Source organism: Phyllostomus discolor, chromosome 5 (genome assembly GCF_004126475.2).
Source record: "Phyllostomus discolor isolate MPI-MPIP mPhyDis1 chromosome 5, mPhyDis1.pri.v3, whole genome shotgun sequence".
In the NCBI taxonomy this organism is placed as follows: domain Eukaryota; kingdom Metazoa; phylum Chordata; class Mammalia; order Chiroptera; family Phyllostomidae; genus Phyllostomus; species Phyllostomus discolor.
Window position 1 is genome coordinate 44936408 of NC_040907.2, and position 27746 is coordinate 44964153.

General features: G+C 36.7%; 1 protein-coding gene across 6 annotated transcripts in view; it reads left to right on the forward strand.

Annotated features, from left to right (window-relative positions):
• The window catches only part of PATJ (PATJ crumbs cell polarity complex component), a 331922-nt gene that overhangs the window by 187065 nt on the left and 117111 nt on the right, over positions 1 to 27746 (forward strand). For all 6 annotated transcript variants that reach the window (XM_036026193.1, XM_036026198.1, XM_036026197.1 and 3 more), the window contains 2 exons: positions 6039 to 6235; positions 25502 to 25593. In XM_036026193.1, the coding sequence (XP_035882086.1) occupies positions 6039 to 6235; positions 25502 to 25593 (289 nt within the window). The remainder of the gene's footprint in view (positions 1 to 6038; positions 6236 to 25501; positions 25594 to 27746) is intronic.

Below are 27746 nucleotides of genomic sequence, written 5' to 3' on the forward strand. Positions count from 1 at the left end.
TCAACATCACTAGCCATCAGAGAGATTCAAATTAAAACCACAATGAGATATCACCTCATATCTGCCAACATGGTTATCATTACTCAATCAACAAATAAGTGCTGACAAGAATATGAAGAAAAGGGAACCCCAGTGCACTGCTAGTGGGAATGCAGTCTGGTACAGCCACTTTAGAAAACAGTATGGACTTTCCTCAAAAAACTAAAATAGAACTGCCTTTGACCCAGTGATTCCACTGGTTCACGCCCCAAGAATCCCTAAACGCCAATTCAAAAGAATTTATACAGCCCTATGTTCATGGCAGCACTGTTAACAATAGCCAAAATTTGGAAGCAGTCTAGGTGCCCATCAGTAGATGAGTGGATGAAAAAGCTGTGTTACATTTACACAGTGGAATAATATGCAGCAGAAAGAAAAAGGGAATTCCTGCCTTTTGTGACAGCATGGATGGACCTGGAGACTATTATGCTACGTGAAATGAGCCAGTTGGTGAAAGACAAATACCATATAATCTCACTTATAAGAGGAATCTAATGAACAAAATAAACTAATGAGTGAAATAGAACCAGAGGCATAGAATCATGGAACAAACTGACAGCTGTAAGAAGGGAGGGGGATGGTTAGGACTGATTGAAAGAAGGTGAAGGGATTAGTCAAAGAACATACATGAACGACCCATGGACATGGACAAGAGTGTGGGTGAGCAGTGTGGAGAGGGGCAAAGAGGAAAAATTCGGACAACTATAATAACATAAATAATATATTTTTTAAAATAAAGAGCACACACAAAAAATAGTGTTACAAAGCATGTGGCACTCTTACTGTCTTATTACTCTTCCTGTTTTCTAATGCATTGAAAAAAAATGGATGGGAGTAAAAGATAGAAAATTATACTGCAACAACAATTTAAATAAAATTTAAAAAAAGAAAAAAATGATGAAGTATAAACCTTTTTGCTCTTCAAGTTTCCTCATTTAATACAGTCAGTTTTAAAAGGTATTGTGCACTTTGTTGTTTCTTGTTTTTTTAATAGTCCTAATGGATTTTGTTACTTTTCAATACAAATCTAAAGAAGAAACCATTCTTCTATTTCTTTTAACTGAAAGAATGCATTGTGTCTGAAAAAATTTTGTGTCCACAGCTTTTAGGTCTTAGTTGTTTTTTTGTCACATTATTGGGGGTCATTGGTTCAATAGTATGGCATAGCAATTCAAGAGAACCTTAGAAACATTCTTTTATGCTTTTGACAGGCATATATTGCACATATTAACCACCTAATATACATCAGGCACTGTTTTAGGTACAGAAGACAGCAGTGAGCTGTATGGACAAGGAGCCTCATAAAACTGATGGCTCTGGGTGATGGTTATTCTATATTTTAGTTGTAATTTTGATGTGGTTGTGTGAAAGGCAAGCCATGTCTGTCTATGCTGCCATCTTGACTGGAAGTCTCTATTTTTTTTATTAATTCTAAACTTTTCAATTATAGTTGACATAAATATTAGTTTCAAGTATACAACATAGTGATTAGACACTTATATAACTCATAAAGTGATGAACTCATAAGTCTAGTACCCATCTGACACCATTCACAGTTACTGCAATATAATTGTCTATATTCCCTATGCTATACTTTACATCCCTGTGACTGTTTTTATAAATGTTCATTGCATCACTATTTGTAATAGGATTTGCCTTTTTGCTCAGCTTTATTCTATTAAACTTCTTCCATAAATAATAATAATGATGATGTTAATAATAAGAGACATCAAGGAAAGCTGAGTAACTCATTTTTTAGCATTTAAACAAATAAAGTTGGAAGAGATTAGCTGCTGGATTATTGGAGATGTCGAATAATGAGGTTTTTGGCATTATGTATTAAAGGTTTATCTGACCAATATATTGAAAGTTTGCTAGACTATCTATAATACTCAGTATAGTTTGCAGACATCAGTTGTTTTCCTGGCAACTCAGTAAAATAGATGGGTGACTTCAGCTCTGATATTTTTATTATAGCTCTTATCTCTCTAAATTATAGTTAGTCATATGTATGCTTGTTTCCAATGATAGATTTTAAGGACCTTAAAAACAAATTCCATAGTGTGCCTTTTGTGTCACAAACCTGACATGAATTTGGATTCAATTAATATTTGTTAATTGAATAAATGGGGTTATAGTAGTGTCTCAACAAAACATTGGCTAAAAAAATAGGGCTGCTGGTTGTAAAAATTCAGGATACTAAATCTACACCTTAGTCGTTTGTTGGAATATTGATAAGGGAACCAATTATTGAAGAGTCTTTTAAGCCTATGGATAAGTTTTTCTGTGTGTATGGTAAAATATACACAACAAAGTTACCACTTTAACCATTTTCAAGTGTAGAGTTCAGTGGCATTACATACATTCACATTGTTGTGCAACCATGACTACCACCTATCTGCAGAAATTTTTCTCATCTTCCCAAACTGAAACTATAGAAAGGTCAAACTAAATATTTTTAATATACTAAAATATTTAGAGGTCAAACTAAATATTTTTGATATACTCTTAATTAAATCATCTTTAACTCCACACTTGACTAGCCCACACTTTTAAATCCATCTCGGTGGCCTAAGTCCCATGGGACAAACACTTGATCCAGTGGTGTGATTCCTCCGTATCTGCAGAGGTTGTCACGAGGACTCCTCGATATGTGAAACTCAGAGAAGAGAATCAGGGGGAGTAGGGAGAATGACACCAGCCTCTTCCTCTGACAATCCCCACAGGAGGACTCTGTGCCTGCTTCCTTCATGCCGTCATGGGGAGCCATTGCTCCCTTTCACAAGTCTCCGTTTTCCTCAAGATAGATAAAGACAAATAAGAAAAGAGTAGCATTGTCACTAACAGAAGACTAAATTAATACTAACTTAAAACTTCAACATAACTAAGCCATGGGAAAAAATCATGGTTGTATTTTCCCCCTAACATTATTTGGACCCAATGTCCCAGGAATTAAATAAAATGTTATTTTATTTTAAATAAAATAACATTTATTTTAAGGTCACACCCTAATTTTACAAAGAAGAAATGTACAGTTTTTTTTTTAAAGATTTTATTTTTATTTATTTTTAGGGAGGGGAGGGAGAGAGAGAGAGAGAGAGAGAGAGAGAGAGAGAGAGAGAGAGAGGGAGAGGGAAACATCAATGTGCAGTTGCTGGGGGTTGTGGCCTGCAACCCAGGAATGTACCCTGGCTGGGAATCGAACCTGGGACACTTTGGTTCCCAGCCCGCACTCAATCCACTGAGCTACACCAGCCAGGGAAATGTACAATTTGTAGAGGTTCAGTGACTGGTCCAAGGAACCAGTGGTATTAAGTGTATCAGCTAGGGATTTGAACTGAATTTTGACCCTTTTGCCCTTGCTCTTTCTACTTTTTCGCCCACTATAATGAATCATATTAATATGTTAAAAACTGGTGTTTTTGTGTATTTGCTTATAAAATATGTATTGTGTGTTTTTGTGCTTTAATCTTTATTTGCATAAGTGGTATTGACACCACCCAGTTTTTCCTCCTTTTCATTTAGCTCTGTTTTAAAGTCTGTTGTTCCTACTTACAATGAATTGTTTTTAACTGCTGCTAGTGCACTGTGATGCCCACTCACCACATGTCACCTGTCCTCTCTCCCAATGACAGACACCCAGATTATTCCCAACTCCCTGCTGTCTCAAATAACATTGTAATGAGCATCAGCCAGTTGTCCCCTTGAGACCTGTGGAAGAATGCATTAGGGTATATATACCCAAGAGTGGAATTGTTGCTTTATAGAGTATGTGTATGCTTAACTCGGTTAAGTAGTACCAGATTACTCCCCAGAATGGCTACACCACTCAACACTCGCAACCGCAGTGTGTGAGGGTTCCTCTGTCCTTGTATCTCCACTAAGGCTTAATAATCCAGTTTTTAGATGTTTGCCAGTCTAATAGTATAAACTGATATTTTAATTTGCATTTCCATAATTACTAATGAATTTGAATGTCTGTTAGCCTTTTGAGTTTTATATATTTTGACCAGATTTCTATTAAAGTTGCTTTTTGTTTCTGCTTAATTTATAGAAGTTCTTTGCATATTAATTAATTCCCTGTTTTTTTTAAACACTGAAAATATCTTTTCCAGTATATTTTTATTTGTAAATTTAAGTTCAGAAAGTACTTTCTGCTCCAGTTTGCCAAGAGTTTGGCATTTTTGAAAAATCTTAAATAAATGTTGCACCTTCTCAGAATAATTTTCTTCATCTATTAATAAGATCTTTCAGTTCTTCTAGTTCAGTTTATGAATGTGATTTCCCTAGAAAAATTCCCTGATGGTTAACCATCCTTGCATTCCTGGGCTACACCCTTCTTCATAATGTATTGTTATAGTGAATCATATGAAGATGCTTTTCTTATGTCAGAAAATGGTCAAATACTTGCTTATATCATAGAGGTCAAACTAAATATTTTTAATATACTCTTAATTAAATCATCTTTAAAAAATTATATCCATGATTATAAATAGGACTATAATTTTCTTTTCTTGATTTGTCTTTATTTTGGAATCAGAATCAGGACTAAACCAGTCTCCAAAAATCAGGTGGATAAGTTTTTGTACATTTTCCATGTTCTGGAACAGCTTATAAAGGATAAAAATTTGTTATAACTTGAAATCTGATGGAACTCAAATGTAAAAATATCTAGGACTGAGGTATTTTTTAAAGGAAGTATCATTGATGATCATTTCAGTTTATTTAATACTTACTAGTCTACTGCAGTTTTACATTTGCCTTGTATTAAATATGGCATTTTAAATTTTTTAAGAAATTTATGTTATCAATATTTTAAAGTATGTCAACATTTTTGTTGGTATATTATTCATAATAATGTTATTTTAAAGTCTGTCTGCAGTTATTTCCCCTTTCTTGTCTTATAATTTATTTGTATCATCTAGATTTTCCTTGGTGTTTTTTGCAGAGCCTGTCTTATTAATGTTTTCAAATGAGTACATTTTACTTTCATTGATTTTTTTTTACTGTAATGTTTTTTGTTTGGTTTGGTTTGGTTTGGTTTGGAGGTGATGGTTCTGTTTCAATAACAGATGCCCTTATCTTTGTTCTCTCTCCTTGTATTTTTGCATTTTCTAGGTGATTTTGTTGCACAGGACCAACACAAGTAAAGCATAGCCAGCCAAATCCTAAACTATAAAATAAGTAATTTAGACCATAAAATAGAGATAGCAAGGTGAGACAGAAGATTGAATAAAAGAATTATAGAATGCCTAGAAGCCATGAACTGTTGAGTTCTTTAACATGTGTTTTAGTTCATTTTTTTCAGCATCTATGCAGTGGGTAATCCAATGCCCATCTCCCAGATGAATTCCATAGAGATAAAGTAGTGTTAGTTACTGGATATGGAGTAAGTGGTAGATTTTCAGAATGAATTCCAAACTGACAGCTAAGCCAACATTCTTAATTCCCCTTGGTTTTTGCTCACATAGCACTCAGTATTGTTGTTTTGTAACCTTCGTTTAATTTTTGAAAATGTAATTATTTACAGTTAATTGTTGATTTTCTTTCTCCTGGGCAGCAGATTCATGAGAAATGGAACCATGTCTGTTTCGTTCGGAATATCTCAAGGACCAATCACTTTGCTTGGCACATAGCCGGTGCTCAGTAAATAGTCTTTCCCTCCCCACCCCGCTCCTTTCTGGGGGTGGATACAATGAGGCCAGGGTTTCTACCATGTTGTTTTGACCATCTTATGTGAGAAAATAATGCATGGACAGTCTAGGCCAGTGTGAACCTGAACAATCAGGGAAAGTTTTATGTGTGAGCTAACCTTCTCAGATAGATATATAATAATTCTTAACTGTAACCTATATAAAAGGCTATCAATGACCTCAAGTACTTCATTCTCAAAGAGGGACCAATCATTGCAGAGGAATCACAGTATGGGCAGAAAAATACAACATCTCTGTAGTACAAATTCAGCTGCCCTATTTAATTTTCTTTTTATTTTTTAATAGAAAAAATCAGGCAAAGATATGCAGATTTGCCTGGAGAATTACACATTATTGAACTTGAAAAGGATAAGAATGGACTTGGACTCAGCCTTGCTGGCAATAAAGACAGGTCACGCATGAGCATATTTGTGGTGGGAATCAACCCAGAAGGACCTGCTGCCAAGGATGGACGAATGCGTATTGGAGATGAGCTGTTAGAGGTAAGGAGCAGATGTGTATTTTTGTTTGTTTTCTGTTGAGGTAAGGGGGTGCGGGGTATAGTGTACAATAAAATGAGGTGAGGAGGAGCCCTGGCCAGTGTGGCTCAGTTGGGCATGGTTCCACAAGGTAAAAGGCCGCTGGTTCAATTTTCAGTCAGCATGCATGCCTGGGTTGTGGTTCGGTCCCCAGTCAGGGCAGGTGCAAGGGGCAACCAGTCAGTGTTTCTCTCTCACATGTATGTTTCTCTCCCTCTCTCTCTCCTTCCCTTCCCTCTCTCTAAAAATAAATAAATAAATAAATTTTAAAAATAGAATGAGGTAAAGGAGAAGAATGTTGACATATTTTCTTCAACTATTTAAAATTATTTTTCAAAGCAAAATAAAAGTTATATTGTTGCTTGCAAATGTTATTTTGCTGCTTGAGTAGAAACTAATCCCTCAGAATAATTTAGGAGTCATTAAGGAAAATTTCATGGAAACATGTTAAAAGGGTAAGGCTTATTTGTAATATTAATTTAAAAATTTCAAAACTAATTTAATTATGTATTAATTTAATATTGTTGGTGTTTAATCAACATTCTCTGAGTTTTGAATTCACTGTATTTGTTGTTGTCATTTAGTTTTTGGGGGAAGGTGTTAGAGCCAGTGAAACTATGTGATTTGATTGTCAGGGAATGGGTAGTGTCTGTGAAGTTGACGATGAGGGTTAAGGCCATGTAAGTTCCTTATGCAGGACCAGCATAGAGGTAAAAGAAGCTAAGGAGATGACTGATTCTCTGCTAATTACTCTCTAGATGATTTCATCAATAAACCTTATTCTCCTAAACTTAAAGTTAGGGTTTCTGTTCTGAGTTTATCTTAGCTGGATATTCATTTGCTTGTTGAATTACTTATTCAGCTAATATTTTTTGAGTGTTTCTTAGAACTGGGCACAGAAAAAATTGATGAGTACATCCAGTTCAATCTAATAGCTCACAGTCTAGTAAGCAACAGACATGACAAGATTGTGGCACTACAAAATGAAAAATGTGATAATAATGACAACAGCTGCTATGCACTTGTTATCAGGTGCAGCAACCTCTTTTATGGGCACATGGTTTGACTTCTTAGCTCTTTGTTAACCAATGTGCTCTAAGCCTTCTGGATAAACTGCTCCAACACTTGGACATTAAGGGGGGTCACAGAAGCACTGCTTATTTAAAATGAGGACTTACTGATTTTGATTTGTAGGATTTCCTCTTCAGATTCTGTCTCAGAATACAATTCTCAGTCATCCACAATGTGGCTTGCCTAATAATATCTACAGCCAAGGCTGGGCAGACACAACTGTGAGACCGTTAGCGTCACCTCTCCCTTCCAACCCCGATAGTCTCTCCTATAACATTCTTTCCACAGAAATGTCACATCTGGAGTTACTTTCTTCTTCTTCTTTTTTTTTTTTTGTAATATAGCATCATGAAAGCGACCCATATTGGGTAACAGTGACTAGCATAATAATTAAATAAATAAAAATCAAAGGTGACAGTATGTATTAACTATTATAATTCATTGCTTCGAGTTTATATCCTTTGGCTGATGTTTAGGGACTTCTTCAGAGATGAGACTGAAGTGATGGTGCTGGTAGTAATGAAAGCAAAAGCTAATTTACTGAGTTATTACTAACAGTCTACCTATGCACTCACATGTTTGTGTTCAGTATTCTTAAGAGCCCTATATGATAAGTACTGTTATTATCCCCATTTTATGCATAAGAAGACTGCCTAATGGATAAGTAACTTGCCTAATATTATGGAACCAAGTACTAAGTTTCATTAAGTACCCAGGCTTGCCAGACTGTAAGGTCTAACCACTTAAAGTATACTGTGTTCCCCATGGCACTTTAACCAAACCCCATTTATTTCTATGCCTGAGAATTCTGATTTATGATGCTCTGTTCTTTAGAAAATCATGTATATTTGTCACTTTGTGTGTTGTGGATATCTAGACACAGGTCATCTGTCTTGCATGGTATGTGGAATTGTTCCAAAGGCTGTAATCTGGAACATGAAGATTCTACTTCTATTCTGTCTTTCTAAGACTGAGGATGGGCCCAGACTGACAGGAGCACTGGTGTTCTATTTCTCTGACACCTTATTAGATACCTGTAACAAATGAGCTGTGTCTGCAGAGTAATGAGAGTATTTTACAGGCTATATACAAAAGTCAGCACTGTGCAAGGGCCATGAGTACCGGCCTTAGAAGACCTACTTTAGCTAAAATCAGTCCTTTCAGTTACTCGTTGCATTTTAGAAGGAGTTTTAACAGAGTACCTGGCACATAGTTGACTTAATTGGATCATATTTCCTCCCTCACAGACAGAAACTTCAGATACCTGTTTTCTGGGCCAGAGGCTGGAAGAGCTAAGAAAAGAATAAGAAAAGAATATTAACAAATAGCCATATCAGACCCTCCTATTCCTTCCTTTGACTTTCTGAATTTGGTACTTTTGTTGCTGTTCAGCAACTTTATTCTTCAGAGGTGAAAAAAAGAAGATTAAACATGTCGATAAATTAATCCCCCTCCACTCCCCTCAATTTCTCTTGTTTAAAACAAAAAAGCCAAAATTACGTTGGAGCACATTCTAGCATCACATGTCATTGGCTAGTTATTTATCTTCTCTAAACCTATTACCTTCTTTATCAAGTGGAAATTATTTAGTCATCCAGCAAATTTCTTACTGTGTGTCTGTCGTCTCGAGGCAATGTGTAAACAAGGTACCGATTTTATATCAGTGAGCAAAATCCATGGTACCTGTTCTCATAGAGCTTGTGGTCGAGTGATTGCACAGCAGCAGCCTCAGGGGGTTCGAAGAGAACTAATGAGAGAAGATAATGTCAAGTGTCGCCACAGTATCTGGCACGGAATAAAGCCTTAATACATTTCAACTGATATTTACAAAATAATGTTTTGCATGGATTTGTGTTGTTCAGTTCTTTTTAGCTTGTTTATATGAGTGCATTTCTCTCTGAAGGGTGTCCCAGAGGGAAACCACCTTCTTACTCCTTGGTAGCTCCCTGCAGCATCTTGAAAAGCTGGGAGAATGAAAAGAATGCACATCCTGGATTCTTAAGCAGTTATAACCCATCTTTTCATGTGACTTTTGGCTCTAGGTCAAGGATGACAAGAGGAAAAATTCCTGTGGGAAATATTCCCCTGGTTTCTTTTTATAGCTGAGAAAAAAATTCAGTCATTTCTCTGTGATATGTCAGGAATTTGTATATAGCATGGTATTCAATCCACTGTGCTTTTGAACTGAGAATGAGAAATTGATTCCATGATGAGGGCCAGGGAAGGTAAAGCCAATGTTGCCATAGCTGTTCTTCGGCTACTGCAGAGTGTTAGATGGGAGAAGAATGCCGAGTTGTGTAGGAGGCATGTACTATGGGTTTTCAGATTATATTCTGGATTCCCAGGTCAGAGCACATCTGTGTATTTGCTTATCCACCCACACTCCTTTCATTTTTGTGGTTTCTCTCCTCAACGGAGGTAATGTTCTCCCTGTCTCGATTATTTTTACAGCTCCCACCATTGGCTCATATTACTTCTCATTATTGTTTTGTTGTTACTTTGCTCACAGCCTTTTTTATTTATAGTTGATCTGTTGTAAGCCCTAAGCTGAGGCTAATTATAGGAGGGAGAAGAGACTGGTTGAATGTGCATTGTGGCTTCTGTGAGGTCAGGCACTCTGCTTACTAGAGCCCTGTCAGTGACTGATTTTTGGCAGGACAGTCACCATCAGCTTGGTTGCTGTGGGACTACACTGTTATAGTGGAAGAGCAGCCCCCAAGTTCTGTCTGTGGATGGCTCAGTTCATGCATTAAAGAAATCTTACATTAAGCCCCCAGAAGACAGTGTGATTAAACCTCAGCTTCTTTGCTGTTTGCTTTGATGCTAGTGGTGGGAGATGGGGTGGGGGCTGGGTAACCAGGAATTAGACTTGCACTAGAGCAGGCATCCCAGCCGTTGGCCATGGACCAGTGCCAGTCAATAGCAGGCAAGCCAGTGTAGCTCCCCTCAGCCCTCCACCCCCACCCCAGTCTTCCACAGTTCCATGGTACCAAAAAAGCTGGGGTCCCCTGCACTGGAGTATTGGCTTTCCCTAAGCAATTGGTCCCAGAAAACACCCAGGCCTGGGCGTGATGCTGTCATATGAATGTAGGATTTATTTATACTCTTCCCACAATACTTGAGTGGGAAGAGAGAGCTGATAGTGAGGTGTGGGAAATTGAAGTGATTTGTCAGGTTAGGAGCAGCCAGAAGGAACCATGTGGGTGACACAGGAAGTGCACAATCAGCTGGGCTGGCAGGTAGGGCTGTCTTGTCTGCCTCTCCTCCCTACCCCCGCTGTCCTTCAAGATAGAGCAGGGGTGTCAAATTCATTTTCGGGTTGGTGGGGGTGGGTGGCCACATCAGCCTTGCAGTGGCCTTCAAAGGGCCGAATGTGATTTTAGGGCTGTATAAATGTAACTACTCTTTAACTAGGGGCAAGGAGGTGGCGCTGCCACCTAGAAACAAGGTGCCGGGCAGATAAAACAAGGTAGAGGGCGGGATTCGCCCCAGGGCCTCGTGTTTGCCACCTGTCAGATAGAGGAAGTACATTCCCTTTGAAACATTTACCTGCAGCATAGCAAAAACTAAATCTTTTTATTTTGCATGTGAATATAAAAATAAAAAGCATGAGTATTTCCCATATTTCCCAGGGATAAAGACACACAACTACAGGTAAACCCAGATCTCGTCTAGTAGTAATTATTTAACAAAAGAAAAAAACTGGACGCTAAATGACAGACCCAGGTACCTGGAGCTGCTTTCTGACGAAACTCCTGCGGGCCCTTACCGCCACACCAGTCCCAACAGTGGGTCTTTCACTCTCTGCTCCTTGCCAGTGAATTAGTTTTGAAATCTTTTGGAAAACTTAGATGTGGTTTAGAAGCATACATAGCACAGTAGTTAAGTAAATCACTAGCTTTTGTGCATCCATAGATAAGATTCTAATTTACAGTCAAAACCTTCAGTCTTAGTATTGACTCTTTAAGGTAATTATCAAACATGGATTTAATTTTATAAAGTGTACCTCTTAATGCAATAATTATGCCATAAGAGACTTCATGTGATAAAATATCCCATTGTAGAAACACTAGTTTATGGAGCAGAAAGTAGAGAAAGGATTTCAAAATTACAAAAAAATTTATTTTTCCTACAGGTTTATTAACACAGATAGGGTTATATTAGCTAAAAGTGTAAAAGTAAATAGATCAACCAATGTTTTTTTTGTGGCAATGGTTTGATGAGTGTCACAACATATTAAAATTTACATTTTAAACATGTGATTTACATGTCTATGACAGCTCAGTAAAGCAGCTAAAAAATTGATTGATCAAACCTGACTAAAATAAATGCTGTAAGCAGGTCCTGAATATGATCTTCCCATATGCAAAGCTAGAGTCACCCCATTTTGTGACTCTTAAAAATAGTCCACAGCCTCACTTACAACTTGGAAAGCCAGCAGAAGAATGTGGTGCCGGCTGATTGGTCAGCCTCACACACAAAACAGTGGGAAACCTCTGCTGTGTGTGCAGCACTTTTCCTTTCTTCAACGTCCAACCCCCCCACCCCCATCATCACAGCATTATAACCCACAGCTATCTGTGTCTTGCTAAATCATCTTCCCTAAGTAATGCACTGTGTAGTATCTCATTTGAGTTATAAAAAAGTGCACTCATTAAGAGAACGTTTGGGAGTGGGGGAGCTATGTTGGTAATTGAGCTGACATTGCAAACTTATTATTAATTACAAGGCAGTGCGAAATTTTTTAAATGTATTCCCTCTATTAACTTTTACAACAACCCAATGAAAGTTGGTGCTATTGTAATCCCTGCATTATGAAAAACAAAACTGAGACACCGGGGCAAAATCAATATGCAAACACTAGCTTTTCTAACTGTAAGGGCTTTGTTCTTAAGTTATTTAGTTCTGGATTAATAGTGATTCTAGAAGGTAGTAAGTGAATTTCTTATCATTTTGTAGTTTGGGCAAATCTAGATTAATGCAGTTAATCCAGTGCTAGTTTAAAATATCTAAAATAGTTTTTCATAATGCAATACCATGTTACTCTTTTTATCTTCTTAAAATTTAATGCCACTTTGAATTCAGTGAAATTATACCTATCTCTCAAGAACCAGAAAAGAAAAAGAATCTTTTTTTGAGGTTGTTCTTGCCCAATTTGAGAGCTCCTCTGAACTTCATAATTTATAGTTTCCTACCCTCAATCTGTTATAGACCTAAGGTTGTATTTTCAGGCTGCAGGAAATATTATGTAAAACCTAGCTTATATTGGGAAGCCTCATTCTTTTCTGGGTTTCCAGCAGTGAAGTCTTTGACCTCTGTTTCTGACATTTTTGTTTCTGTCTGTGGCTTGTTGGGGGAACAGTTTTGAATTAATTTAGTCACATTTCATTGTCTTCATGCTGCTGAAATATTTAGGCTAAAGATCTATATTCTTACTGATCCTTTGGAGGAATAGCAATCATTTAATTTTTCTTATAGCCGTCCTGATTATTGCTCTACAAAAGCTTTATGTGAGATTTCTTCAGCAAGCCACATTATCTGAAATCATGGAGAGAAAGTGCCTTGAAAGCAGAAGGTAAAAGTGAGGATAATTGAAGAAACTTAGATTACTGTGGAAAGAATATAAAAAATAGAGTTAGGAGTGTATGCTGGGGAAGAAACTGACCATTTGAGAGGAAAAAATAGATTTCAGTGGTGCCTCTGGAGACTGCCCCCTTTTTTCCTGCAGTTTTTCCTCGGGTTTTACGTGACTGATATTGGGATGGTTCTCTGGCCTCTGTTCCCTCCTTCCAGTTTCTTCCCTTCTCCTTCCAGTTCTACTCGAGGCTATTGTGACCATACTTGAAATGCATTCAGGAAAGATATGCTTTTATATTACTGAGAAAAATTTCCTTATGTCAGCTTCAATGTATAATTTATTTCTATATTTTGCTTTATTTGTACAAGAGGAAGTTAGAGTTACTTATGTCACCATTCAATCTCAGGGCACAAAGTGTGAAAGAAAATTGTTAATAAAATTATTTTTTTAAGATCTTATTTATTGCCCTGGCTGGCATAGCTCAGTGGATTGAGCTCGGGCTGCAAACCAAAGTGTCGCAGGTTCGATTCCCAGTCAGGGTGCATGCCTGAGTTGTAGGCCATGACCCCCAGCAACCACACATTGATGTTTCTCTCTCTCTATCCCCTCCCTTCCCTCTCTAAAAATAAATAAATAAAATCTTTAAAAAATATATCTTATTTATTTATTTTTAGAGAGAGGAAAAGGGAGGGAGACAGGGAGAGAAATGTCAATGTGTGGTTGCCTCTTGTGTGCCCCCTACTGGGGACCTGACCCTCAACCCAGACATGTGCCCTGACTGGGGATTGAACCCATGACCGTTTGGTTCACCGGCTGGCACTCAGTCCACTGAGCTACACCATCCAGGGCTCTTTCTCATTAAGTCAGGAAAATTATGTATTACATGTCAACCCCAACCTTCCTCCACAAATTCCTAAAGTATAGCTAAAGTAAATTAATTGTATATGGGTAATACATAAGCTTGGCAGGATGAAAGTGCCTCGTATTACTCCAGAATCACCAAGTGCTATGATTGCTAACACACAGTTTTTTTGTGCGCAATGGTTTCCATTAGCTCCACCAGCATCCGAACTGCTCGTTCTCCTCATGGATACCAAGTGTCTGGTTCCCTCAGTGACTCCGTACTTGGACTATAGCTCAGGACTTGCCCCCACAGCATTATGTTTAAAATGTTTTATTTTGTATTGGGAATGTAGAGATAAATTTTTTGTGTATAAACAAACATTTACTGAAGTACTGTATTGTGAGGATATGTATATTCTATGGAGTTTAAGTATTGAAAGTCTAAAGGTGTCCTACCAGAAAAATCTTACCTCGGGAAGTATTTCTTTTCTTGGCTTTAAAAATAAAACTCTTATTATGATATTTTTAAGACCTACAAAGTAAACAGATAATATAATGAAATTGTTTTACATAGACATCATATAGTTCAACAATTACAAACACTCTGCCATTTGTGTATCACCTACAATGTATCTCCATATGCCCATTCCTCCTCAGTTATTATTTTTATAGTCTGTGTGTGTGGTAAAAGGTACATAAATGAACTGCACAGATATTATCTGTACGATTTTGACAGCTGGATACACTTATATAACCCTGCATCTATCATCTCCATTTCCCCAGAATCTTTCCCACTGGGAACTCCCACCCCCATCCTGGGGGGCAGCCACTGCGTTGAATTTTTTTTTTACCTTTAATTAGTGTTTTCTGTTCCAGAGCTTCATATAAATGGGATCATACAGTATGTACTCTTCTATGCCCAGCTTCTTTCTCTCAGCATGTCTGTGTTTCATCTATGTTGTTGCATGTGAGTAGTTCCTTTTTTGTTGCTGAACAGTGTTCCATTGTATAACTATACCACAATTCATTTTCATTTATCAGTTCACCTATGGATGGACATTTGAATTTTTTCCAAGGCTTTTGACTATAATGAATAAAGCTGCTATGAACATTTGTGTGACAGGTCTTTTTGAGGACAAAAATTTTCTTTTCTCTGGGGTAATTATTAATGGTAAACTACTAGAACACAAGGTAGTTATGTGTTTAACTTACAAAGATCAGCCGGCTCTTTTTCTTAAGTGGTCAAAACATAAAGCATTCCCAGCAGCAGTGTTTGAACATTTTGGTTGTTCCACATCCATAGCTGGTGTGTGTGTAGTGGATCCTTGTAATTTTAATTTACATTTCCCTAATGACTGATTATGTGGAATATTCTTCTTGTGTTTAGCAGCCATTCAGATATAGCCTTTTGTCTATTTAAGTCTTTTCTCCATTTTAATTAGATTGTCTTTTTATAATTGAATTGAATATAGCAGTTATTTATATATTCTGGATACTAGCTCTTTATCAGATACATGATTTATGGATCTTTCCTCTCAAACTGGCTTGCCTATTTTTTTCTTAATGGTATCTTTTTATGTATAGAAGTTCTTAGCTTTGATGAAATCTTCTTTCTTTCTTTTTTCCTTTATAGTTAGTATTCTAGCTGAGAATCTTTGCCTACCTCTAGGTTGCAACAGTATTGTCCTATATTTTTTGAAAAACTTTATAGCTTTAGCTTTTACGTTTATTTTTCTGATCCATCTTGAATTAATGTTTGTGTGTGGTGTGAGGTAGGGGTTGAGGGTTATTTTCGCCATGTGGGTATCCAGTTGTTCCAGCACCATTTGTTGAAAAGACTTTTCTTTCCTATTGAATTTCTTTCACCTTTTTCATATATTAAAGGACCATATAACAATGCATCTCTTTTTGGACTTTCAGTTCTCTAATATTGATCTGATTGTTATTTACACCATTACCATACTGCCTCAATTACCAAAGCTTAAGAGCAAGGCTTGAATTCAGGTTGTGCTAAGTTATTCTGTTCTTGTTTTTCAAAACTGTTTTGGCTATTCTAGGTCCTTTGAATTTCCATATGACTTTTAGAACCCACTTGTAAATTTCTGTTTTTTAGGAAATGCCTTAAGATTTTTTAAGAAATGCCTTGAGATTTTGACTGAGATTGTAGTGAATCGTTTAATTAAGGGAGGGTAGACGTCTTAACAATATAGAGTCTTCCAATTTATGAACATGTTGTCTCTCCATTTAATTATTTATCTGTAGTGTTTTATAATTTTCAGTGTAGAATTTTGCATTTTCAGTTAAGTGCATTCCTATGTATTTTATATTTTTCAATTATCTTATGAGTAGAATTTTTATTTTCACATATTTATTTATTGCCCTTGTATTCATGCTAAAATTATAATTATAGTACTATAAACCTACACTTATGCTAACCTTTTTAGTTGTAATAGTTTTTTTTGTTGATTCCTTAGCATTTTCTAGGTAAGCAATAATTCCATCTGTGTATAGGGAGTTTTAATTTTTTTACTTTTCAATCTTTATGACCTTATTTCTCCTCCTTCTCCTCTTCCTTCTTCTTCTTCCCCCCTCCCCCACTCTCTCTCGCTCTCACTCTTGCCCTCCCTCCTCTCTCAATCTCAGGGAAGGCATTTAGTGTCAGATAATAAATGCACGTAGATCTTAGCTGTAGGATTTCCATAGATGTCTTTTATCAAGCTTGGGAAGTTTCCTTTCATTTCTAATTTGATGAGATTGCTTTAAATTACAATTGGGCATTGTGTCTTATCAAATAATTTTTCTGTGCCTATTTAGGTTATCCATATGTTTTAAAATGAAATTTAAATATAACACAAATAGACACTGACTTTTGGGATAGTCAAAACTCCTTATCATAATATTCAAAGTTCTTCAAAAGTTATCTTTAACCTACCTTTCCAGCTTATAGTTTGGCAGATGCCTTAACTCATAGCATGTGCTGATGTTTTTGGAAGAAAGAATTTTAGATCGGGTCACCCGAATTCTATTTATTTATGTGACTGACAATACCATTAATAGAATTAGGCTGTAATGCCTCAGCCTCTGAGGAAAACCTGACTCCCCTGCAATGTTAAAGAGCCGTTAAAAGGTAGATATTCCTACCTCCAGTTACTTACCCCTTCCCATGCCCTGTAGGTAATAGAAATTATCTACAAGCACTGCTTCATTTGGTCAGTGAACCAACCTATAGCAATTGGACCAAATTCCACACAAAATGCTAAAAATCAGAGTAACACATAAACCTATTTATCTCTGCTCACTTCCTTGAAGTTAGTATTTTTCAAAATTATCAGCATTTAGAAGTCAAAAGAATATCTTAATATTTTCCTAATATATCAAATTTAGAAAGATGTGAGCTACATATTACTATTCCTTTGCCTTTAGAAGGTATTTCAACTTAATTAGTTTTGCCTGAGAGAAAAATAAATCTTTCATGCCTAAGCTTTTTAAATGAATGCATTCCTTTGGGAACATTGTACTGCACAAGAAATAGATTAAATTGAAGTCACAGAGGACCTCATGTGCTGCACTTTATCCATTAAACTTGGTTCTTAAAATCTCCTCCTTTGCCCAAAGTATTAAGATATTGGAGCTTGATGTATATTATTTTGTCTTTCTGAGAAAAAAAAATATTGTGATAATTTATTTAGAAATATTTTTTTTCTAGTGAAATTTTGTTTTCATGTAAGTTTTAGTCATCTTCCCTGTTTTTATCCCTGGCCTGGGTGCCCCTTACTTCCCTTCAGTTTTCCCATCTGTAAAACTGAAGCAGTAGTTTGGAAAGTGAGGATCATTCTTTGTAAAGACTGGTGCCCATTTTTGGAAAGGGAAAATATTCAGCAAGTATACAAGGCTTTCTTTGAACAGTAAGTGGTTACCTCTATTCTCTGTTAGTTTATCCCTCACCCCCCACAAATGTTATACTGAAGTAACTGTAGTTCCTAGAAAGAATATAACAACTGCATATAATACCTGCATCACTTTGCATATGCTTTTCCTCAGTCCTCCTACCTTTCCTGCTACTTACTTCCCCTTGTGCCTGCTAAGCTCTTGTCGCCTCCTCAAGATCAACCCACACATCTCAAAGAAGAGAAGATCATTTCTTGCTTTATGCCTACATCCATCATATGGCAGTGCAATAATTTGTTCCAAAGGCTGGGTCATTTATTAGAACACCAGATACTTGAGGGTAAGGACCGTATCTGACTGAATAAAGTAATTCCTACAAAGTGACTTTCAGAGAGTCTGGTATCTAAAAGATACTAGTGCTCAATACAGGGTAGCTATGGTGATGAAGGTGATGTAAATTCCTGTATCCTCATCACTTTTACAAAGGCTATTGAATAAGAGAATAAATGGACAGATAGAACACATAACTGTATACTTTTATTGGACTGTTTCTTGGTCTGGAGTTTCTACTGTATTTTCTGAAGCTCAGTTGGATTTAAAATTACATAGAATTAAAAATGTGTAACTTATTCTATGGCTTTTTTTCCCAACCCCAGATAAATACCCTTAGAAATGGTTTTAATTATTAGCAAGAAAGGCTTTTGGACTCAAACAGATTTGGCTATAAGTACTGGCTCTAAATATGTTTTATCAGTCAAATTCCTTAAAGTCAGTAAGCCTCGATTTCTCCGTCTGTGTAATGAGGTAACAATGCATTCCTCTACTGATTTGTGTGAGACTTAAGTGGAATGATGTATTTAAGATATGTGTGTGTGCCTTGTATGTCGTAAGCATTTATTAAATGATATTCTAAAATATCAATAAAGAAAAACAAATTGGAAATCACTTTAGATTACACTAGAGATACCATCATAGTTGTCGTTCAGTAGAGATACTCACAGAGGCTTCTTTAGACTCAAACAGAAACTTTTACATAAATGAAAAAAATGTGAGGAATAGATTACATGATACTTGTTGCTTTTCACTCAACAATGTTGTGTTCTCATGGCAGTGAATCTAGATCTACATCATCCTGCTTCGCCTCCTTTTCGTGGCACAGTTTTCCATTTATTGATGTATGATGGCAAATACAATGAAGCTTTGGTTGGTGAATGTATAGTTTTTCACTTTTTCTCTATTATAAGCATAGCCACAAAAGACATTTTGACCCCAAATTTTTAAACTTTTAAGGTTAAGTTCTTAGAAGTGGAATTGTTAGATTAAAAATTAACCAATAAAATGATTCATCAAGGTATAAACACTTATGATCTGTTCTTTTTTCTTCATGTATGATACTGAATAAAAGAGTTAACTATAGAAAAAGGAATCTATGAATTCTAATGTCTTGAAATGTAAATTTTAAAATATATTTGAAAGTGAAGTAAGGAGTACTCTCAGATTTCAATGTCAGCAGTTCCATTCCCCTGAATTCCAGCTCAGTTCTTTAATAATTATTATTACTGTTCATAATAAATTCCTCTACTTTAATAAAAGTCTGGGCAGAGAGGGTGTTGTTGAACATAATATAACATGATATTCAAACCTCAGGCAAATGTGTTGCTTGAAGTAACTTTTAATTTATGTATAATTAATATTTTCTATCTGAGCTTAAGCTAATTAACATTTACGTCCAATTTAGTAAGTTTGCGAATAATTTAATTGAGCTGCTCTCCAGCATAAATTTATATTCACGTTCAGTTGAGCTATGGAAAATTAAGAGTAGTTGAAAGCCTATCTCTTCATGATAGTTTTGAATAATTAACTTTAATGAAACAAATCTCATTAAAAGATGTCGAAAGTAAAAGTTTATGTAGTATAACAAAAGGATTTACACCCATTTACTTTTTTTTAAGATTTTATTTATTTATTTTTAGAGAGGGCAGAGAGGAAGATAGAGAGAGAGAGAGAAACATGAATGTGCGGTTGCTGGGGGTTATGGCCTGCAACCCAGGCATGTACCCTGGCTGGGAATCGAACCTGGGACACTTTGGTTCCCAGCCTGCACTCAATCCACTGAGCTACACCAGCCACAGCTACATCCATTTACTTTTGTTGAGTCTTTGCTGGATTAATTCTACTTCTTCTATAGACTATGAAACATTGCAATTGAGTATCTCATCTCTGGTACCAACTGTTTACCTCAAATCAATGTGAGTTTTTTTGTTTGTTTTTGTTGTCATTGTCTTGTTTTACTACTATAGCAAAAACCAATCCATGTGGGGCAAATGAATCACAGTAAAAGCCAACTAGGATATAATGTAAGTTTTACAAATACAATGTTTTTCATTTGGGGCTATTGTCTTCTGTATCTAGAGGTGCTATAATTTGCTCCTGTATAATATTTCATTGAACTGGAAATTTAGAACTGAGGAAAAGATGACCAAACTTAGCCATGGTAAAATTGTCTTTCTGGCACCAGGGGGCATGAAGCTGAGATAAAAGTTAATAACCATGCAGAGGATCTCAGAAGGCCCTGTATGTCAGCAATCAGAAGAGGAAGCTAACCACAGATACGAAAACTAGAATTGTGGGTCAAGGACCTAGAAAACTCCTTCAGACAGAAAGTTTTCTTCTTCCTTCTTCCTTTTCCTTCCTTCTCCTTCTTTCTTCCTTCTTCTTCTTCCTTCTTCCTTCTTCTTCATCTTCCTCCTCCTCTTCCTCCCCCCTCCTCCTTCTTCTTCTTCCCTGCTCCCCCCCTCCCCCCCCCCCCCCCCCCCCCCTCCCCTCCTCCTCCTTCTTCTTCTTCTTCTTCTTCTTCTTCTTCCTTCTCCTCCTCCTCCCTACTCCCTCCTTCTTCTTCTTCCTTCTTCCTCCTTTCTCATTCTCCTCCTTCTTCTTCACTCCTCCCTTTTGAATGTCAAGGTAAATTACTGAGTGTCTGAAAGAGCATAAGACTAGGAGATGTACAAATTAATATTTAGAATTAGAGGGGACTGTAGATACTGTATCCATGGAGATTTTTTTTTTACAAAAAAGAGAAATTAGTTCAAGGTAAGTTAACCAAAAAGGAAGAGTATGCTGTAATGGTCTGGGTGTCTCTCCTGGAATCTAAAGATCAGGTTGTATGGGGGCTCGGGAAGTGATAGCTTTTCCTGACCCTTCATCCATGTGGCAGAATATGGCCATCTCACAGCAGCTCTGAGAAGATGTAGAGGATCATTAACTGTGTCTCAGCCCCAGTTTAAATTCCACTCCCCCACCACCACCAAAGGGAGAATCTTGATTGTCCCAGCCTGTGTCATATGTCACCTGTCTTCAGCCTGGAATGTCCTGACAAGCAAAGCAAACTTGTATGGCCCACCACTATAGATAGTATTTGTGATAGGAAGGTTGGAAGGACCATCCCTTGTAAAGAGAAATGATTGCATTCTGGCAAAGATCTTCCATCTGATCTGACTTTCTGATTTAGTGGGAATGAATGGCATAGAATATGCTTTCCATTATCATGGCTTGATGAATGTGGGATAAAGATAATTTATCATCCAAACTAGTATTACTGAACTAAAGGGGTTTGTTCACCTGTATGCAAAGCCCAATCAAACATGAACAGGAGTTTGCTGGCAAGAAAGTAAAGGTTTATTTTCAAGGAAATGATGCCAAACCTGGAGACAGGTGAATTTGTGTTCAAAGGCATGGCTTCCCAGTGGCTTCCAGGGGATGGGTTACATAGGGGAAGAAAAATCATTAATTATGGCGTCTAAGGAAGTTAGGGTTGGTCGTGACTAGGGCCGTGCTCTCCACTGATTGGTCAATGCTGGGGTAGGGGGTTGGTCAGTGCATCTAGTCCTGATGGCAGCCCTGGAATCACTGTCTGGTTTCCCAAGGATGTGTTCCATGGGACCTTCTGCTCTTCTAGGACTGGAGCTGAAACACAGCTGAGGCCTAAATGTTGTCTTTTGTTTGACTGAAACTCTGTCTCTGTGGTCGATAGACACAAGACTTTGTTCTTAAGATTTTTTGCTGCTGACCAGAACCTAATTGTCCTAAGGGCTTAATGATGTGAACTTTTAAGTGTGCCTGAGGATTATAGGTTTTTAAACTAATAGCTAAAGCACTTTGGGCAAATTGCTCAAACTCCTGGAGTCCTAGTTTCATTATCTAGTAAAAGTATGTAATATCCCAGTTGTTGTGAGCTTTAAATGAGATACTGTGCATTAAGAGTTTAACTGGTGTTTGGCACAGAGTAAGCACTCAGTAAATGGTAGCTATTATTAATTAGAGTTAACCTGAAAGACTTCCCAGAGGTGTAGAATGCTTTCTTTTTTGCCTGGGCTATACTTAGAAGGTGTCCTACATCTGTTGTTTAAAGAGCAGTGCCCTGGGAGAACAGCCACTTCTCAGAAATAGAGTGACAATCTCAAATTAATTATTCATAAAATGCATCATATTCTTTCTAGTTACTCACTGAATTTTCTCTGGAGTGTTTTCTTTTAGTGATGAAGAAATATAAAAACTGCTTTTGTAGTTGGAAGCTATATTCTTTTTATTTAAATAGTGAAATTGTTTTATATTAAATAAGATCTAAGAAAATACAAGAGCTTTTCCTTGCTGAGGTTGCTAATGTGTCATTTCTGAGGTCAGAAAAGAGGCGGCTTTGTTTTGGATTTTTTAATCCAGAGATCTGCTTTCTTTCTCTCCCAATTTAATCCAGTTAAATCAGGCTTTTCTCTGCCCTGGGTTCTTTGTTCAGTTCCCTGTTTTCCACTGAACAGCAGAGTTTCCTGAGAGGCCTGTGAGCATTGGCAGGGAGCAGCTGCCTTAGCAGTAACACCACAGTTGTTGGCCTGGAAAACACACCGACAGCAAGCAAGATTCTGTTGCCAGATCTTCAAGATACAAGGAGCTGTTGTCCCCTTCTATTGCCAGAGCCTCTGAATATTCAGGAACCATATTTTGAAGGACATAACTTTAGATTTACTTTTAGGTAAATTAAAATGAATGACCCGCTTTCTTCATTTGGGCTGTAATGTTTCCCTCTTAAAATAATAGTACCATGTATTTTATTCTATCAAAATAGAGGATCACAGCTAAAAAGCAGGCATATCCATAAACATGAAACAGCTCAAGTTTTTATATGCTCACATTTTAGCTAATCAAAAAAGAAATCTTTTGTAAACCTCAGTGACTTTGAAGGCTAGAGCCCACCTCAGAGAAAGTGTGCCAGCAGTTGATTAATGGAAGCGCCCCTTCCATTCACGGCTGTGTGATTTGGTGTGTCCTCACTGAGTGCCGCTCTGTGCAAGCTGTGCGTGACCCACTGGGGCAAGAGGCGGGCACTGGTTCCTGCCCTCAGGAGTTTCACCCAGCACAGTAAGAAGTTGTGTGCTTGACTGATGATTGCTGTCCAACACGGACTGACTTGGTGGGCATGGTGTACATGCAGTAAGAAAAATTACCTTAAACTTAGTACCATAAAATTCAAAGACTGGAAGGTTTGCTAGATCAAAGTTTAGGGAAGACTTTCTAAAAGCAGGGCAGAGAGGAAGACATTTGTAAATAATTGCCTGAATGCCAGATGTCAAATCAAGCATATTCTATGCATCATCTCACTTTAAAATTATGGTGTGAAGATCCTTATTTGTAGCTCATTGTAAAGAGATTGAAAAATATGGTTAGCAGAAAAAGTGATTGCACAAGACATACTATTTTGTAACTAGGTTTTGCCATTTGAGGCATTTTGAGCACTTTCTATGTCACTAAGTATGCTTTTTCACATTACTTTTAATGACCACATGACTTATTTAACCATTTTCCTTATAACTAAGTTAGGTAAAAAAGATACAAATATAAGAAAATTTCATTTTATTTTATTTTCATCACCATTTTTCGCCCCATACCCTCTTCCACCTCCACCCACCTGCACCCACCTCCACCCACCTCCACCCACCCCCCATCCCCCACCCCACCCCTGCATTCACCACAGTTTGTGAAGAAAAAGTTTTTAAAGGAAAAAATAAAACCATGTAAAAGCAAAAGATGATTTACATTCCTGAAGGTGGGCACTTTTTATTAAAAAAGATTTTTTTTAGAGAAACAACACTGAGAAGAAGTTACAGAGACTTCCCCTGTACCCCCATCTGCACGCATTCGCAGCTTCTCCCATATCAGCATCCCCCTCCAGAGCAGTGCAATTGTTACAGCCGATGAATCCGCATTGACGTGTCGTGTCATCACCACCCACAGTCCCTGGTTTGGGTCAGGGTTCATTCTTGGCCTTGAACATTCTGGAGGTTTGGGCAATGCATGACGGCACACATCGATCATTGTAGTATCATACAGACGGTAAGCACGTTTTTAAACACATTATATGAAAAAAAGCAGACACATAAACAGAAAAGATGAGTAGTTTTGAATATATAAAAAGTTTAAAATCTTTTGGGTATCAAGATTACTATAAATAAAATTACGGACATTGTCTTAATAAATTCTCATGACAGTTTGATGGAGTAGGTGCTTCAATTTCTTTTAAAGAAGAGGAAACTAAAGTGCAGAGAAATGACAATGTGCAGATCAGTGGATTTCTGGGAGATTGATTATCTTGGTGAAGAACAAAAGTTGATGAAATGAGAGACATATTAAGGAGGAATAATGTTAGTCTTTGTCAAGTTTAGTTTTTCTAGCAGGCTTTGATGTGAATCCCAGCTTTACTACTTCAAGGTGATGATGAGCTTCACTTAAACAGTTAAAAATATTATATTTTCATTTCATCTTTTGAAGTGTTCATTTCCATATACTTTCTTATTATAGCTGTTACAGCAAAAATACCTTTTTCACTTTTGTCTTCAAATGCAAAATTTCAGATATATCAAAGGCAGAAAAATTAGATGCTAATTACAAAAACAGCATTAAATACCTTTTTACTATCCCTTATATAATGTACTACATATACATCTTTTGAGTAGTAGAAATTGTCATGGTCTCAGATAGGGACAATATATTATACATCCTTAAGTACTTATTAAAGACAGGAGGAAAAAAGCCAAAACTATGAACTATTATGATGACTATGATACTACTATTATGACTATATTTAGATGAACTATTCATCTAAAATGGATGAAATAAAAAATTGATTGTGGCTATCATCATAGTTTATCAGTGGGAACATCTAGAATGTAGATGTTTTTAGATCATATTTGGGTGAATTCCTTCAAGTTCAAAACCCTAGTGCATGTTTGATAAAAGCAGATGGCTTATTGATTATTTACAGTAAAATGTTTCTGTGCAATTGATCTAAAATTTGACTTAAAATGAGGGTGTATATAATATTTACCTCTTCTGGAGTAACAAAATATATGCTGTGTGATAGCCTTGACATGTTTGCAGAATGATGTTTAACGGGCCCTTCAGAATGCTGGTGAATACTACAGTTTGGTCTGTTTTCTACATTTTTTTAAGAATCTGGAAAAGTTGTAGGAAATTAAATACATATCACAAATATTTTGCATCTACTGGCTCTTCAAGTTTAGCAAAAGAGTCAAGGACGGTGTGTTCTATTAACTGCATTCAAAACTGAATTTAAGAGATTCTAATAGCTGTTTAGAATTAGTGTTTGAATCCATACTACAAAGAATATTAAGATTTTTGGCACTGAATAGTCTTACATGTAGACTCTTAAAAATAAATGGACTTCATTTTTTAATTCTAAGTACATAGATATATTGTTGTATAATATATAACTATATACATATATTTTATATAAAATATACATGTTGCTCTTTTACAAGAATATTTTATTTTTCCCCAAACAGATAAATAATCAGATTCTTTATGGAAGAAGTCACCAAAATGCATCTGCCATTATTAAGACTGCCCCGTCCAAGGTCAAGCTGGTTTTCATCAGGTACGATAGATACATCATAAAATCTGGGATCTCTCCTGGAGATGTTATTATTTATGTAAGACTATTTTATCTTTGGTTTATCTAACAAAAATCACTGTATTCTAAAAATGCATTTTCTTTTTTGTAATTGTAACTGTTAGAAAAGTATAGACTGTTTAGAGTATGACACTTTCCTGTTATTTATGTTTCACATGATAGTATTGGTAGTTAAGGCTATTATTCATAGTTCAATTATTTAAAAAATTTCCCTTCCTAGATCCAATTACCCTCTCTATAAATATAATAGCACTTCCTAGCTACTCCTCCTTCTGTCACCATCATTTTGTATATGCTGACTCTTTAATGTCTTCATCAGAGAATAGGCAGGAGAACTTGAGGAGCTTGATATTAAGAGTGCTGGTAAGAAATCCAGAGGGGAGGAGCTGTGAGCTCTGAGACTAGAGTCCCGTAGTGGGCTCAGGGCTCCAAGCAGGGCTTGGAGCTGCACCTATAGCTCCCCTTCTAGCTGACTGAGCCCTTTTGGCAAAACTGAATCAGAACTGGAAATCCTCAGTGATGGTAGCCACTACTGCATCATCAGCAGTGGAATGAGCTTTCATTCTCTGTTATTGAACTGAAATGACAGGTAACTCTGAATTATTATTATTAGGTGACGTAAATAACCCTGTATGTTAACTCTTGATCAGCTTATTTTCCTTTTGGGCCTTAGTTATCTGTAAAATGGAAATAATAAAACATCTACTGCATTGTGATATTTCAACAATTTGTAATGTTCAGTACTATGTCTAGCACAGAGTAAAGGCTAGAAGAGTGTTAGCTGGTATTTTATGATGGTGATTATTATACTTCCTCTTCTCTTACCTGTCAGTCAAGCCTATCCAATCCCAGGGGATTTCTGGGATTATAGGGGTAGATGTTGAAAAATTTCTTTCTACGCCATCACTTCAACCTCAGGGCATGTTGCTGCTCTGCTCCTAAAGAAATCCTGTGTCGAGACTTCTCCCACTCGCCAGCATTTTCTAGCCTTCCGGTTTTTAACTCTTGTTTCCAGAAAGAGAAATCTGCCTTCTTCTTGTGCATCTTTGTGTGTTAAGATGACCTCCTCTGGCTTACTCACCTTGACATACTCTGGTAGTCACAGATCTTTTTGAGTTGTTTTGCCCTTGTATTGCCAGAGCTTACAAAATTAGACTTAGAAGGTGAAAAGATGAATAGACTTGAGGAAATGTCAGCCACTCAACAATGTAGAATGATGGGAATATTGGGGGGAACACTTTGTGAAGGGTATGATTGTCTAGCCACTGTGCTGTACACCTGAGACCAATACAAAGTACTGTTGAAGGTGAACTTTAATTGAAAAATAAAAATCACAGCTATGGGGGGCAGTTGGCAGTGGAGGGACCAAGCCAAAAGGAAAAAGGACTTATGGACATGGACAGCAGTTTGGTAGGGTGGAGAGGGGTATAAAGGGGATACACGGTAATAGAAAATACATAATAAAAAATGCCTTTAACTAAAAAAAGAAAGGAAGAAAAAGAAAAAAACATTTAAGTTAAAAACAAAGAGTTTAGGATGTCCATTGAAAGAAGTCCATACAAGTAAAGAGTTCAAACCACTTAGCCATGAGAACTTTGTATAAAGTTATAATATTACATGAGAAAACTTATATTGCACTCAATGGGATCTGCACTTAAGTGCTCAGCACGTGGTGGCACAGTGCTGTTATTAATGTTACTGTTACTGTTCAGCATTTGTGGGGCCTTTATTACCCATAATGGCCATCCTGTTTTAAAGAGCGCAAAAAGAAAATTGAATAGGATCCAAAGGAAATAATTTAATGCAATTAAGTATTGAGAAACAGAACCCGCCTCCTTCAAGATAGAAAGGTTAAGTGACTTGAGTTGTTTAGAATACAGAAGAGAAAGCTGAGTAGAATTTTATAATGGTAGTAAAGCCTCATTAATTTAGTGTCTGACTATTTCAATTTTGATTATTCAGAAGGGATCTGAGTGAAGGAAAGAATTTATTCAGTAAATTAATGATGTAGCATAATTGAAGATGCTGCTGAATACTTATTTACTGGAAGTGATTTTAAGCAATTTAGGAGTATCAGTGTACACTCAAAGTATGTAATCTAATTATAGATGTTTCTT